Genomic DNA, 15,369 nt, shown 5'->3' with positions numbered 1-15,369 from the left:
TAATACAGAGTTACCCAGAATCTGCTTGTTCAATAGTAGCTCCTATTAGTCCTGTACAGCCCCATTATTCTGGGGCAATACCATTTCATAATAATAATTAGGATATAAGAATTACAAACCCTTTTGGGGCAATACTATACCAAATAGTATATGGTTATGATTGATATATATTTGTTAAGATGATTAGCATATTGTTTGTGGTTCCTTGATCCCTATTTACCATGTTTAAAGATGCAAGATAAAGTTTAATTTGGGTGCTCTTATTTTTTAACAAATCCTAATTTACATGCATTTACATTGACCGGAAGTAGATGGGAGGAGTTCCACTATTGGAGCTCAGAGAACACAGATGAGGCAAGATTGGATAAGCAGCGCACATGAGTTTAGTCGAGGGAGAGGAGGATCGTTAGACCATCAGGTAGGATTCAAACACATTCTTTCTCATGAACGGGTGAAGTTGTTCCATGACAATATTTCAACAAGCTTGCTAAGTTGTCACGGTGTTATACAGCTTATTGCTGATTGGCTCTTTTCAGCTTCCATGATTGTAATGTTCGCTACTAGGTGGCTAGCTAGCTAGATTGGTAGCCACGTTATCTAGCCGCTTAAGTAACTGTCTAGGTAGTTATCTAGCTTTCAAACTACAGGCACACCGCTTGCGGAGTAACTAGCTTCTCATAGCAAACAAGTAAATCACACAGAAGGCAAAAACAGTATCAGTTAAAAGTTAAACAGCTAGCCATATCAACCATATAGAATCTGAAATTGTGTTGCAATATGTGGTCTCGTGCTGTCCATGTGTGTATTGATTTTTAATCTTTCGTCGCATTAGTCAAAGCTTGCATAGAAAGTATAAGAACGTTGGTGAAGTGTTACCAATTTGCCACCACCTGATAGGGTTTTGATTCTGTAGCTTTCCAATAATTGCAGACGCTACATAACATACACTGCCATTCACCGTCTGTGATATGTTGGGCAGTATGGGGGTTGGTTGCTCTTGTTTTTTTATTAGTCTAATGTGTGAACGGAGGGGAGAGTTTCGATTTTACCTGTCATGTGACAGCATACTTCCAGGAAATACTGACTATTTGTCGATATTGTTATCTTTTACAGGTTGACAATGACACGTACAGCTGTAAGCTACCTAGCTTGTTTTCAATCATTGTCAAACTGTGGAATGGGGGAGAGGTCAACATCGTCCCTTACGCGTACATGTAGCACTTGTACATGGCTACATGTACATGGCTACATGTAGCACTTACTCCCTTTTCATTTAATTGTAAAATGGTTCTCTCTTACCCCCTCAATAATATTTAGCATTGGATGCTTCATGGAGGGCATAAGGATATCTGCAGTAACAGCAGGACATCTGGTCTCCCTTCACTGACTGCCCAGAAAGAAGAACACTTTTTACCTCACTAACATACCACATGGTAGTTTGACACAGCAAGACTTAGGCCCACACTTGGGACTCACTTGGGTATCACTGTTCAGCTAATACCATGGTGGACAATGACGCTATGGCAAGTGGGGACCGGGCTGAGAAGGAAGACGGCGAACTGGACCTGAAGGACCCTGCTTCGAAAGATACAGACCTGGACCCGGAGGTTGCTGCCCCCCCACCTGAGGGCCATGCTTCCCCAGACACTGTGGAGAAGAACCCACAAAACTGGCACTGGTCGGTGGTGTTTCTGTGCTTCTATGGGTTCATGGTGCAGCTGAAACCTGGGGAGCCGTTTATAACTCCATACCTGCTCAGCACAGAGAAGAACTTCACCAGGGAGCAGGTTAGTGATGCACATGCTATAACTGCACCTCAGTATTCTGTAGCCTAAAGTGTGCGTGCGTGCATGTAAAGGGTGTTGGAGGGAGAGACATTATTAAAAGCTAAACTTGGCTCAGTAAATATATGCTGTGTTCAAATTGAGGCTCGGGTAATGTTTGGTATCAAAGCAGATGATGTGATGTTACTACCCTGATATATGCTCACGCACACACAGGTGTTTGTGAGACTTCTTCCTACAGCTTGAACAACCTCACAATTCCAGAAAGTGATGGAAAAAAAATGTTATGAAGCTGCATAATACGGATCACCCTCTGGACTTTAATGTAATCACAGTTTGAGTGCAGTAACCCACCTAACTGTGGTCAAGGTTCACATTCCTACAAAGTGGGTCAGTGCTGGTGTTATCGGATTGGTCACTGTAACTGCAGACTTGGCGGTCTCAGAGGCAACAAATTAACTTAATGACTTCATATGGAGTCTCCAGGGTTTTTCCTTGCTCATGAAGGGGCTTAGGTGGGGGGGGGGGGGGGGGGCGCAGGGACGGGGTCGCAGCCTCCAGGGGCGTGCTGGATCACATCAATAAATATCAATAAATCCCTTTATTCCAACCGTCAAGCTCACCCCTGTCCCTCATTTGACTCAGGCTCTGCTGGCTACAGCTGTCTCTCTGCTACCTCTGTCCTTTCTCAGAGCCTGTGTGTTCTTCTGCTGCTTAGCCCTAACTTGCTGCTCACTAAATGTAATGGTGGCACATTCAAAATAACTTAAATTGCATTTAACATGTTAATTACAAAAATACATACCACTGGTAAATGTTTCTTATTCTATTTGTTGGTTGTGTGTTCTTTGTAGGCTACTCTTAACCGTAGTTCATGTCTAGCTCTTTTGCTAAAAAAGCTTTTATCTTGCCAACATTTGTTTTGTCCATGATCAATCTGTAAAAAAAACAAATATGGACACTAACATTATATGCAAACCTCCAACTGTATCAACCTAACTTTTTAATTTGTAGCTTTTATAACTCAGTGGTTTTTTCACCGTTTCCTAGAGCTTTTGTCAAGGCTTCTTCTGTTGGGTCTAAAACTACGCTGCTAATCCAACTATGCACTCTTCCCCCAATCTCCCCTGCTGGTTGTATAACTGCAAAATGATTCTCTGAGGGAGTAATTGGGAACCTTTTTTAATGTTTTTTTTTTTTTTTAAGCTTTTTTGGTGTTATTTTCTCCCCTTGCAGGTCACCAACGAGATCAACCCGGTGTTATCCTACTCCTACATGGTGGTGCTGGTGCCTGTCTTCTTGCTGACGGACTTCCTGCGCTACAAGCCTGTGCTGATCCTCCAGAGCCTCAGCCATGTCTCCATATGGCTGATCCTGCTTCTGGGCTCCTCCATGCTGGAGATGCAGTTCATGGAGTTCTTTTATGGCATCACCATGGCAGCCAGAGTGGCCTACTCCTCCTATATCTTCTCACTGGTGACACCGGAGCTCTACCAACGCGTGGCCAGCTACTCCCGGTCCTCCGTCCTCATGGGTGTGTTCATCAGTGCAGTGCTGGGCCAGCTGTGCATCTCTTATGGGAGCATGTCCTATGCTACCCTGTGTGCCATCTCTCTGGGTTTTGTCAGCTTCGGCCTGGTCCTCTCCATGTGTCTGCCCTGGCCCAAACGCTCCATGTTCTTCAACCAGGCCCACCGTCAGGCACAGAGAGAACTGGCATCCGTAGATGCCACCCAGGCAGAGTTGGCCAAGATGAAGCTGGGCGAGGCAGGCCTGGGCATAGCCCCACCAGCACCTGGGGGCTCAAGTGCCTCTTCCTGGAAGGACTCTGTGTTTGTCCAGATGTTGAAGGAGCTGAGGAACGTTGTGAGGAAGCCCAGCCTTAGGGTCTGGAGTCTGTGGTGGGTGTTCAACTCCACAGGTTACTACCTGGTGCTGTTCTACGTCCACATATTGTGGGACCAAGTGTATCCCGCCACAACGGACAAGCATGTGTACAACGGGGGAGTGGAAGCGATCTCCACACTACTGGGTGAGGGCTCGAAGTCTAACGGCAATGACTCGCTTGGTTTCTGTTTTGGGCAGGATACTAAGCAGGGTTGGGATGTTGGCCATTAATGACTCTTACAAAATATGTTAACTACAGAAAAGTAAGACGTAACAGTTGTAAGTCCAGTTGGAACATGCTTTCAGTTACGTGTTTCTTCAACGTCGTTATCTTGTCACATGACGACAGTAAGTCAAAGAGTTCATCTCAGACTTATGTCACAAAGGACACCTTTTAACAGCTAGCAAGGACACACAAAGTACTGTACATATGCCTTCCAATTTGTGAAATTCATTCATTAAGCAGCATGTGACGTAAGACACAGCGGTCACGTTCAGATAAAGGAAGGAAACAATGGGAAATATGCTCCTGATATTAACATGTTTAACATCTGTATTGGTGCCTGAGGATGAAGGCTAACTTGGACAACAGTCATGTCCCGAATTGATTATTGTTATATTAAACTTTGAGACAAACCCTTTGACCTACAGCCATGTGACAAGATAACTAAAGTAAGTAACTAAAAGCGTGTTACACTATGTATCATTAAGGCATTTTCATCGATGTACAGTTTCACTTTAGCTCAGCGGTCACCAACTAGTTGAATATTGTGTGTTAGTGCTGGGCTGAGCATCTGATGGCTTACGAGGACCAGGGTTGGTGACCAATGCTGTATATCATTAACCTCCGTCTCTGCCACAGGTGCGATAGCGTCATTTGCAGCGGGCTTTGTGAAGATCCGGTGGAACGTGTGGTCGGAGCTGGTGATCGGCCTCATCACGGCATTACAGGCAGGCCTGCTGCTCCTCATGGGGACCACAGACAACATTTGGGTCTGCTACGTGGCTTACTGCCTCTTCAGGGGCTTCTACCAGTTCCTTGTGCCTATTGCCATGTATGTTTGTGGCTACACGTATTTCTTTTCACAATCTTTGTTTTCAATACCTGTCTCAAACACTGCACAGTAAGTGCTCATACCTAACACTGTTTTAAGTCGCACTGCTTTAACTCATTTAGTGCTGAGGGTGAATACAGTCACCCAAATGGTCAACATTATAGAGTGCCAAGGGTGACTTTATTCAACAAAAATGCATCTACCTGGCATTCTAGGTGGTGAGTGTTCTGGAAATCTTGGTTAATGAGTTAAGCACAAGAGGGTTAGGGTTAACAAGTGGTTAAACACAAACTGGTTCATAACAGGTTTTTTTTTCCTTTTTTTTTCCTCATAACTGTTTTTTTTAAGGTTCAGGCACTGATTTAAAGAGCCAGGTAGCATCCAAAACTGTCTCCAGTTAGGACACAGTCATAAAGGATTTGTACAATTATTATTGAACGCAGGCTCCAAACATGATTGGCTTGTCTAAACTGACCAATTCTTATCCTAATGCTGTGGTACCTCTAGTTTCCAGATAGCCTCATCTCTCACCAAGGAGCTGTGTGCCCTGGTGTTTGGGGTCAACACTTTCCTGGGGACCATTCTCAAGACCACCATTGTCCTCATCATAGCAGACAAGAACGGCCTTGCACTGCCTGTGCGCTCCCAGGTAAGACATGCAAAAATTTGAACACACATACTTTATTTTCGCTGTCTCATTTCTAACACACACATACACACACAAACAGCAATTAGGCAGTCAGACACACACACAGGCTTTCAACAAAAAAGCCAACAACATATATTGTACTAATATATTGCAACATTTTCTGTACGTAACCTACAGAGGCTGTTGTATAAGTAAGCAATAAAGCACAAGAGGCCGTAGTATATTATAAATATGTTATTGGTGATGTTAGGCACAGTTGCTTGCTGATAATGCATGGCAACGTTACCATGTTATCAATGTTACCGTGGCTGGAAACATTGTAACTGTCAAAGGGGTTCACTGCGCTAGTAATCCACCACAGTTGATATGCTAGTCAATGTCAAGCAATGTGTAAAAACAATGCCTGCAAAGATGGAGATAAGAGTGTAATTATCCAGGGGCGCAGTGTTATATTGTGAATATACACAGCTGCCAACCAATCAGATTGAGTTATTACAAGAAAATGTTTTATAAACCCTGTCAAAACAGCTTTCATAACTGCAGGGGTGTCACATCTTACGGTATGTGGAATTAGTCAAGAAGAACATTTCACAACTTACCTAGGGGATATATTGGTTGACGATTAACACAAATGGTAACTTCTGTTATAACAACAGATTGCTATTGCTGTTATAACAACAGAAGTTACAGAAGTTAGTGTGTGTGTGTGTGGGGGTGAGTTGTTCCTTACAGTGTTGATAATGTGCTGAGATGCAGCAGCAGAACAACTGTTAAACATTCAATAGGATCACCAGCAGTGGAGTCATTCTGTACAGAGTTTCAGACTTCTGTTAGCAACAACCCGAAAACCTGCTGCTGAACCTATGACCACATAGCCTATGAATTTGACAAACACTTGCATGGGAATGGACAATTGCTCGAAAATAATTTTGTTGTTTTTTGTGTTACAGTTCCTGGTCTACTTTTTCTACTTTACCTTGCTGACAGTTATCTACTTGGTATGCGCTGCCTGGGTCATCATTCGCCACTTCAGGAACCGTTCAGGAGGAGAGGGAGGGACCACAGACCAGGCCACACCCACCGATCTCAGCCCTGTGGTCGTGAACCCTTCTGAGACAGAACCTCTCTCGAATGGAAACAACATCAAGGTCTAAGCTTTGGGACATGATAGCCCCCTCCCACAGAGTGACATCCCCCTGTCACTCAACCCCTAACTTGGAGGAAATCTTTAAGACATCACAAGACTGATTATTTAAGATGTTAAATATTTACGTGATTTGAACTTTTGGTGAAGGTGTTTTTAGATTGGATTTACCAGCAATACTGAACAGTAACTGTTCACCCTCACAGTCCCTAGTGCCTTAAAGCTGCTACACGATGAAATGACAAGTTACGTAAAGTAATTTTTTACCTTCAATTTTCAGCTCGAAATGGAGCCTATAGCCTGATGCATGTATAACACATCATATGGTGGATAACTCTCTTACTCAAAATCATCCCAAAGCAAATTCCTGGTTGACGAATTTCTCTCGCGGTAGAAACACACATTTGAAACTTTTGCAAAATGATTGCAAATGCTTTACTCATTCCTTTTCAGAATTCCAGTGAAAAATAAATCCCATCCCGAGCACGGAGGAAAGACATTCTAAAAAGTGCAACATTTCGGGAACCCTTTTTTCTCTTACCAGCGCCAGGTGATTATTGATCGTATTAGATACTTTGCAAAAACAGTTTAAAATCATCAGAAATACTGAAGAATTGATCAAGTCATGCAATTGTATCGTTTTTTTTTTTTGTTTGTTTTTTTAAATGTTTTTTTTAGATCTTTGCACATACAGTATTATTGGCTGTATAGCTGTCCTCCAGTGAGACGGGGATCTAGGATGATTGCTATGTGATCACAATGGCATTGCTTTAGAATAAGCAGACGTACGAAAATGACGTAATTGTTTTGGGCTGCTGACTCCTCGATTTTTCGTCTATTAGCTACACTCTCATTTGCCTTCTTAATTACAGCCTTTGATCATCCGTCGCTTCCAGTCATGTCTGGCTTCTCCCACAGTGAGAATCTCACATTGGATAGAGTGATGTATAATAGTAGGAAGGCCACAGGAATGAATGCGTCATCTGGAGCGACGCTGTTTTCTCATACTAAAAAGGTTCATCCTGGGAGGTGAACGCTTATGTTATTATTTGTCAATCTATAGGATTCATAAAAAAAAATGGTATTGCTTGCGGACGTTTAAACTGCATCAAGTTGTTAGTTTTCACATTTGCTGTTGATGTTTTGCTTTGTTGTCTATCCACGGGGGTGGTAAAATAGGGTTAGCTCAAATGTTTGAGGGCTTTTATGAACTGCAAAATAGTTTTTTTTAGAGAGAAAGAAAGTTTTAGAATGTAAGGTTTATCCTAAAAGTAATGCATAATGTTTTGAGGTCCTGCTGTTGTATTTGTATACCAACCTCATGGTAGTCTAGGGATGCGCTGAGACAACCTTTCCATTGCTGTTCATTCTTGTCCATCTAAAAACAATAAACACCATGGTCAAGGTGGGAAACGTCATGTTCTTTGGCATGACGCTTCTTCAATTACTTAATTCTTCAAGCACTTAATTAAGTTGGTGGTGTAGAAATGTGAAATGCTACTACCACCCCTCAGCACTGGCCTTTTGTAACAAGCACTTTTGCTAGTGTCTCTCTCCAGCGTGAAGTAATTCCAGACCACAGACATGGTTGTTGTTGTTGTCACCGCACTCGCGTGTCAGTCGGCGACACAAGTGTTACGTCTTTACGACAAGTTTGCGTCATGGCATCGGATTGGTAAATGGCATTCCCAATCTCCGATTTCCGATCCAGCATTTTAGGCCTATGTCAGCCTCATACCGATGCCCGGTATTGGATCTGTGCATCTCTAAAGGGTACAACCACAATTGTGTTTATTTGATTCTACCTAAATGTATTTTATTTATAATATGACCTTTTAGTTTGAACTGCTGTCAAGTGACATTTTGTACTAAATTGTATAGGAGGTTGACTATTGTCCAATGTATTAAATGCTTACAGTTACTGATGTCAGAGTACACTGTACAGTTAAGGGTCTATGAAGTACCTGTAGAGAGGGTGACAACGTTGTTAGTGGAGAAGCACCTGGGAACAGTGGGGGCTTTACCCACTAAGGGGCCAACCTGAACTGAACTGTATAGTACAGCGCTGTATGGTTCTGTAGTGTGATTAGGGTATATGTAGTGGTTTCCCAAATCCAGGTTAATCCTAGAACTAGAAAGCATTTACAATGGATATTTAGCTTTGAACATGTTATTTAGTCATGGTTTAGGCTTGGTCAGGGAAACCCCATAGTAAAATTGGACTGAATTCTAACTTGAACTTTAAAGGATTTGACCCATAGTGATGAGGCCTACAGTAGGTTATAGTCAAAATTACTGATTGTACAGGTCATAAAGAATAAAAAACAAAAAATGTATGAATACACCTATATGCCATGAAGTGTACTAACTAATGAGTTTTATAGGTAAGCTGTAGTAGTTGTCACAATATTTCTTATGTTATTGTCACACTGACTTAAATCAATGCAGAATATGAAGTTCTGGTGAATGACCGTGAAACATGTTGCTGTAAGAAAAGACACTGAATATCATGAGCAACTTTTGTGAAACATTTTATTTTTGATTTACAAATATATCAGTAAAAAAAAACAAAAAAAACATGTAGCATTTGTTTGTTATTCATTGGTCTGTCCTAAAAGTTGAAGAGTGAGAGAAACAACAGTCTACATACATCACCTAAGGAAACAACCCCTGGGTTCATACAGAGGTTTAGTCACTGAGAGGCAACATTCCAGAATGTTCTTAAAGAATAGTTATGAGCAGAATGGATCATCTGTGGAAATGTAGCAACTCAAGACAATCGTGTGCATCTCCAATGACTGTTGACTACTTTCCGTTTTTTTATTGACAATGTTCATATAGAATAGTATTTCATCTGTGGATATGTGTAGAAGCGTGTTTATCTGGAATGACTACATCCCATGTATCTATGGCATAGGAATTTTATTGCAGGCCCATGATTCATAGGAGGACATAAAATGGTCCCCTAGAAAAGCGAGATTGAGAATTATTTATAATGACATGAGAGCCCTGATCCTCTCCACTCTGTAATAAACCAGCCATTTTTAAAGTACAGTATAAAATGGCCACAACATTTAAGTCCTACGTTCAAATGCCAGGTGAATGCTTGTCTTTTACAAATTTGGGTTCCAAAAGTCCTTTAATTTCTAAAATACTATGTTCCCTGTCAACTGTAACCATACACTGAGTGTGCATAGACATGCACTTGTTTTGGAAATGCACATTTGTCTTGTTTATGTAGTAATGTTATTTTTGATACTTGTGGTGTTTTTTTATAACCAGAAAGCATAACATGTGGCCAGCCTCTTTCTAGTGCTTGATACATGTTCTTTGCCCATTTGAGTAGCTATGTAGCATGAACACTGGTCAATAGAGTCCCATATTGAAAAGCATGACTGTTAAAAATGACTTTTTGTGTTAATCAAAAATAAATACTTACTAAACACTAAAACCTTTGTTATTATCAAAAAAACATAATTTGAAATATCCTCTTCCCTTGCATATCCAACAGTTAAAGAAAATCCAACATTTAAGACAATGTTATACATAGTGCTAAAAACTGGTTAAATGTACAGATTAAAAAGTGAATACAAAATTAAAACATTGGATAAAATGAACAAACATACATTTCATGTACAATACTGCAACATTTAGCTTGTCCTCTGGCAGACATATGTGCCTTAATAGTTTTAGAACGTCATTAGGTATTTTGCTTGAGTTGTGTGACTGGATATACAGTAAGTTCAAATAAACCTTCCCGAAGTTTTAACTGATCACTATTTTACAGTTACAGGTTTGGAATACCAGGCATTAGAGGGATCCAAAGATCAAGACAGTTTGTTTGTGTGTGTGTGTGTGTGCATGCGTGTGCATGGAGGCTGTTTTGTCAGCTGCAATCAGTGCAACAGGATAAGGGGGCAGGGAGGTTGGGGGTCCATTTATGCCTGGTTGTGGCTGTTCTCGATACACAGTACCAAGTGGGGGATGTTGTGGATATGTGGCTATTTGGTCAGCTGGACTAAGGCCCCAATTCAATCAAATGCAGCTAGTGGGGTTCCAAGAGGACATAAAAACATGATTTATTTTAGTATTTATTAATGTGTGGACTCATCTTCAAATCAATGTCAATAGTGTGAAATGGAAACATCGACAAATTTAAGTGTTTTCTTGCTGCACAAGAATAATCATACCTGTGTGTTCTCTTGGAAACCTGGTATCTTCTTGGGCTCTTCATTGTAGGAATACTGAATACTGTGAGTCAGACACTGGACAGTGTGCTGTTCTATATACAAAGCACCATATATTGTGAGTGTTTGTGGACTGGAGGACTTTAAGATGGCAAGTACAGGTGAGGTTAAACCTGTTTCTTGGATCTGCCTGTGTGTGTGTGTGTGTGTGTGTGTGTGCTCACGTGCGTTGTATGTCTCAGGCCTATCTTTTGGACTGGCTGATGTAGCTGTTCTCGATACACAGCACCACAAAGGAGCTGGAGCAACTGCTGGGGCTCTGCTGTAGTAGATGGCCGCCTTGCAGAGACGAGGACATGCCTGTCACCTCCCGCTCACCAAGCCTCCACGTCTCACAGTAGTTATCCACATGGTGACGCCCTCTGCTGGACGAACCATGCCAGACCATCTTCTCTGGCCTAAGAGAGGAGGGAGGGTATGAATTGGACAATCAAAATGTATGGAAATAAATTCAGGTACATATATTTATGTATGTGTGCATGTATTACATATATTTTATATATATATATATATATATATATATATATATATATATATATATATATGTATATATATGTAATACAATCGTTAATGGTAGCATCTCTGCAAGTTAGCCAAATGTGAAAATGGAACCCTCAGTGCTGTGTGAACTGTAGCTCACCATGCGTCTTCTTTGAGAATGTCTCTGCCATCAAAGGAGTAAATGGGAACATTCTCCTTCATTCTGCCCTCAGAGTCACCGAAGATAGAGTCCCAGCTGTCAAACAGGACCTCGTCCTAAGGATAGCAAGGTTATTGTGTGCTATCACAAAACACAGCATGAACATACAAAATATGATGGAAAAAGGCTAAATACATGCCCTGCGTAAGTAATGGGGCAGTGAAGCATTTTTTCTTCTTTTGGCTCTACACTGCATAAGTTTGGATTTTACTATGAGGTTAAAGTAAACAAACACTAAACATGAGTGCCTACATTTGATAAATCTGTCCCATTACTTTTCAGGTACCCTCAAAAAAGGAGACGATACATAAAAAGTGGTGTAATTTCAGAATACCATGAAATAGTAATCTCTACTTTAACCTCATAGTAATTGCTTGATTTCAAATCCAAACGTTTGGCGTGTAGAGTCGAAAGAAGAAAAAATGCTTCACTGTCCCATTACTTACGCAGGGCACTGTATCAGTTAGTTAAGTCAGTCATTTATCAATATTGATAACTGTATACAATTGAATACCATGTTTTTTCTACCAATGTTAGCTAAAGTACCTTCAGGTTGACTATGGTCAGGTGGTCCCTGTCTGACCTGCGGACGATGCTGTAGAGATCCTGGAGCCTGGAGGACAGGAAGGCCCGGAAGGTTCCTTTCATCCCTATGGCCCTTGCCTGGGTGAAGCACAGGAAATCTGCCCCTCGGATACCCTGCATGTTACCATCCTTGGGGGTGTTCAGAGCTATGAGGTGAAGCTGGGATAAACAGAAAAGGCTGGGTTAGAAAAAATGTAACCAATGGAGAAGTCCCAAAAGTGCAAACTCCAAGCTAAATCAAGCACCAAATGTATTTGACACAGGTCTGGTGACAGTATGGAGCTAATACACCCTGTGTGCATGACTGATGTTGTGCATGTCTACTCACCCCTGGGCCTGATGTGTGTCTGTGGACGGGGGTCTGGGGCTCAGGTGGGCTGGGCCTGCGCTGGGGGGTGGTATGATAGCGGGGGTCTGGATAAACCGGGTACTGCTGGCCTGGCTGAACCGAGGTCCTGCCATCAGGCTGGTCAGGATTATGGCGGTCTGCATAACTTGGGTACCGCGGGTCAGTGGGTGCCGGGTATCTGGGTTCTGAATGTGCGGGGTACCGTGGGTCTGGCTGGGGTTGGTACCGTGGGTCTGGCTGGGGTTGGTACCGTGGGTCCGGCTGGGGTTGGTACCGTGGGTCCGGCTGGGATGGGTACCGTGGGTCCGGCTGGGGTTGGTACCGTGGGTCCGGCTGGGGTTGGTACCGTGGGTCCGGCTGGGATGGGTGCCGTGGGTCCGGCTGGGATGGGTACCATGGGTCCGGCTGGGATGGGTGCTGTGAGTCCGGCTGGGATGGGTGCTGTGAGTCTGGCTGTGCGTGATCTGGCTGTCTGGGTGGCCGCTCTGTGCTGGCATCACTGTGGGAGACATGATCTGGCCCTGCGTTGGACGGGTGGTCTGGGGAATAGTGGACGACAGGAGGGGGCTCGACAGCTGCCACCTCATTGCCCTATAGATGAGGAGAGATGATCCACAAAGTATGAAAATGATACTCAGGAAATATATCCTTGCAATAATATTAAGAACATTTCGGAAGTGATTGACTCACCTGGTTAGGGGGTAAAGGTATGTAATTTCCAAGCTGAAAGAGAGAGTTAAAATGTTTGGTGATAGGCACATGTATAATTCTGTACGTACCTACTGGATATAAACAATAGACCTATATATAATTCTGTTTTAGAAATGTGCTGTATACTGTCAAATACTGTACCTGGATTTGCCGGAATCCGTCTTTCACTCGAATGTAGAATGTTTGGTCCATTAAATACACCAGTGTCCCTTCAGCATGTCTTCTGGCTGTGGCTGTCATGGTGTCATACGACCTCAACACCATCACCTACAAACAAGGAAGATACGATGCTAATGTCATAACATGCATGTGCTATACTGTACACATCATATTGGCTACATCCCTAAGAGCTATATGCTGGAATAAGGTGTCATTTGGGACGCAGACACTGACTCAGAAGCAGTTGGTTGTGGTTTAGGGTCATAGTAGGAGTTACTAACTCACCCCAGAGGACTGACCAGGGGTTCCTGGTGGGCCAGGGGGGCCTGGAGGTCCTGGGATATTGATGGCTAAGATATAAAAACATCACATTTTAACTGAGATGACAATTGGTGTATGTAACCACAAATAATTTGATTGTGTGTGTGTGTGTGTGTGTGTGTGTGCGTGCGTGTGTGCGTGCATGCATGCAAATCACTCACTCTGTGATGGCCTGTAGGCCCCAGGTGAGGAGGATGACCCTGGAGGTCCAGGGGGCCCTGGTAGACCTGGTACCCCTTGCCGGCCTTCATGACCTCTCCCTGGGTGACCTGGTGGGCCCTGTGGCCCTGGCGGGCCTATGATGGAGTCACCCTTTGGACCCTGGGGAGATGAGAACACATAGATAGAACTTTATTTCCCTTAAAGGGTTTGCACATGGACATGGGCATGGTGGTAATTTGGAGAGGGGAGTGACAAGGGTCAAGCAGGGTCACAGTGTGCACAGGCTTTTTATTCTAGCACATCAAATAACCATCTAAATATGGTCTCCCTCTCAGGCCGTGGTGAGGTGTGCGAGAACTGGACTGCAACAAAAGCCTGCATAAACTTCGGCCCTCCAGGACAGGAATTGCAAATCCAAAACTCTGTCTCACAATGTCTCACAGGTATCATTAACTATGATTACATATTTGTTGATAAAAAAACATAGCTAGAACTGATAAAATGTTATGTGAAGGGTGCTGCAAAACTAACGTTATCATTATTGATTGGTTGTTCTTACCGGCAGTCCTTGGTTCCCTGGGGTTCCGTGTCCACCCCCATAGTGGGTATCATAATAGCCTCCTCCACTTGGCTCTCCCTTCTCCCCCTTCATGCCAAAGTCTCCTCTCTCTCCCTTCATCTCATTCTGTTGAGAGAGACACCAAACTCACATACTGTACAATAAGAGTTACTTAGTTCCTTAACAGTGATGAAGCTTACCTTGAAAGTGTAGATGTCAAAGTTTGAGGTGAGACCTAGGATGGAAGGTATAGATTTATAGAGATAATCGGTCTCCACGTATTACAAGCTAATATGAAGGCTATAATAAAGTGTTTATTGCAACCAGTTGAGATATGGTAGACTATTAATTCAGTAAAGAACAATTGTTGTTTAAAGTAGCACCTGGTATTCCGGGTATTCCTGGCGTTCCTCTATCTCCTTTATCACCTTTGGAAGCTAATGGGAAGACCATTGTATTAGTCATCATTATATGCAGAGTTCTACTTTTTTTCCCGCAAAATATATTGATTATGTTGGAACTTGGGACCGGGCAGAATTAGTAGTTGACGTACCGGGATATAACCGTGAGATGTCATCATGCCTCTGAAATGGAAAAAATGAGTTAGAGCACTAGACCTTCTATTGCCAAGTATTTGACATAATGTATTCAACCCAGGCAGGTCTAGTGACTTGTCTCTACTCACGTCGAATCTATCCACTGACACTGCGGGTCCGGGGGGTCCGGGGGGTCCAGGTGGGCCGGGTGGGCCTGCACCACCCTAGAAGCCAAGGATCAGTCTGGGTTAGGGCTGTGGCACTGCCCCCATGCACTACTATTAAACCAAAGCAACCTGATGATCAAACCGATTTAAGCAGTCAAAGTGTCATACTTACTGAGTATCTGTATCCTGTCCCTGAGACTACATCCCCCTTCTCTCCCTTGATCCCGTTCGTACCAGGACGACCCTACAATCAACACAGCAGTGCAATCATGGCTCTGTCCAGATTGCAGGGATGTACACTTTAATTATTTGTAGGCCACTGCACTAGTATCTCAACAGAGGTACTCACTGGTC

General features: G+C 43.0%; 2 protein-coding genes across 5 annotated transcripts in view; one reads left to right on the top strand and one right to left on the bottom strand.

The window, feature by feature from the left end:
• Positions 1 to 337: 337 nt before the first annotated feature.
• slc19a1 (solute carrier family 19 member 1) lies at positions 338 to 8,890 on the top strand. Of its 3 annotated transcripts, none has more exons than XM_083684453.1 (6): positions 338 to 418; positions 1,318 to 1,787; positions 3,021 to 3,816; positions 4,534 to 4,726; positions 5,234 to 5,375; positions 6,326 to 8,890. In XM_083684453.1, the coding sequence occupies exons 2-6, from the start codon at positions 1,503 to 1,505 to the stop codon at positions 6,527 to 6,529; spliced, it is 1,620 nt and encodes a 539-aa protein (XP_083540579.1). In that variant the 5' UTR covers positions 338 to 418; positions 1,318 to 1,502; the 3' UTR covers positions 6,530 to 8,890. The 3 variants fall into 3 exon arrangements, with proteins under 3 accessions (XP_083540579.1, XP_083540581.1, XP_083540580.1); XM_083684454.1 differs by having other exon boundaries at positions 405 to 418; positions 1,114 to 1,787; XM_083684455.1 differs by lacking the exon at positions 1,318 to 1,787 and having other exon boundaries at positions 404 to 418.
• A 143-nt stretch (positions 8,891 to 9,033) lies between these two features.
• The window catches only part of col18a1b (collagen type XVIII alpha 1 chain b), a 38,889-nt gene continuing 32,553 nt past the window's right edge, over positions 9,034 to 15,369 (bottom strand). For both annotated transcript variants that reach the window (XM_083684452.1, XM_083684451.1), the window contains exons 28-42: positions 15,365 to 15,369; positions 15,188 to 15,259; positions 14,998 to 15,072; positions 14,866 to 14,896; positions 14,696 to 14,749; positions 14,513 to 14,547; positions 14,313 to 14,438; positions 13,753 to 13,912; positions 13,556 to 13,620; positions 13,253 to 13,378; positions 13,091 to 13,123; positions 12,380 to 12,991; positions 12,013 to 12,210; positions 11,407 to 11,522; positions 9,034 to 11,164 (exon numbers count right to left, since the gene is read on the bottom strand). The exon at positions 15,365 to 15,369 is cut by the window's right edge and continues 49 nt beyond it. In XM_083684452.1, coding sequence (XP_083540578.1) covers positions 10,951 to 11,164; positions 11,407 to 11,522; positions 12,013 to 12,210; positions 12,380 to 12,991; positions 13,091 to 13,123; positions 13,253 to 13,378; positions 13,556 to 13,620; positions 13,753 to 13,912; positions 14,313 to 14,438; positions 14,513 to 14,547; positions 14,696 to 14,749; positions 14,866 to 14,896; positions 14,998 to 15,072; positions 15,188 to 15,259; positions 15,365 to 15,369 — 1,922 coding nt within the window. In that variant the 3' untranslated portion in view covers positions 9,034 to 10,950. The remainder of the gene's footprint in view (positions 11,165 to 11,406; positions 11,523 to 12,012; positions 12,211 to 12,379; positions 12,992 to 13,090; positions 13,124 to 13,252; positions 13,379 to 13,555; positions 13,621 to 13,752; positions 13,913 to 14,312; positions 14,439 to 14,512; positions 14,548 to 14,695; positions 14,750 to 14,865; positions 14,897 to 14,997; positions 15,073 to 15,187; positions 15,260 to 15,364) is intronic.

This window comes from Argentina silus (assembly GCF_951799395.1).
Source record: "Argentina silus genome assembly, chromosome: 14".
Lineage (NCBI taxonomy): Eukaryota > Metazoa > Chordata > Actinopteri > Argentiniformes > Argentinidae > Argentina > Argentina silus.
Note: the sequence above shows the minus strand (reverse complement) of the source record. Positions and strands in the feature narration are given on the sequence as shown.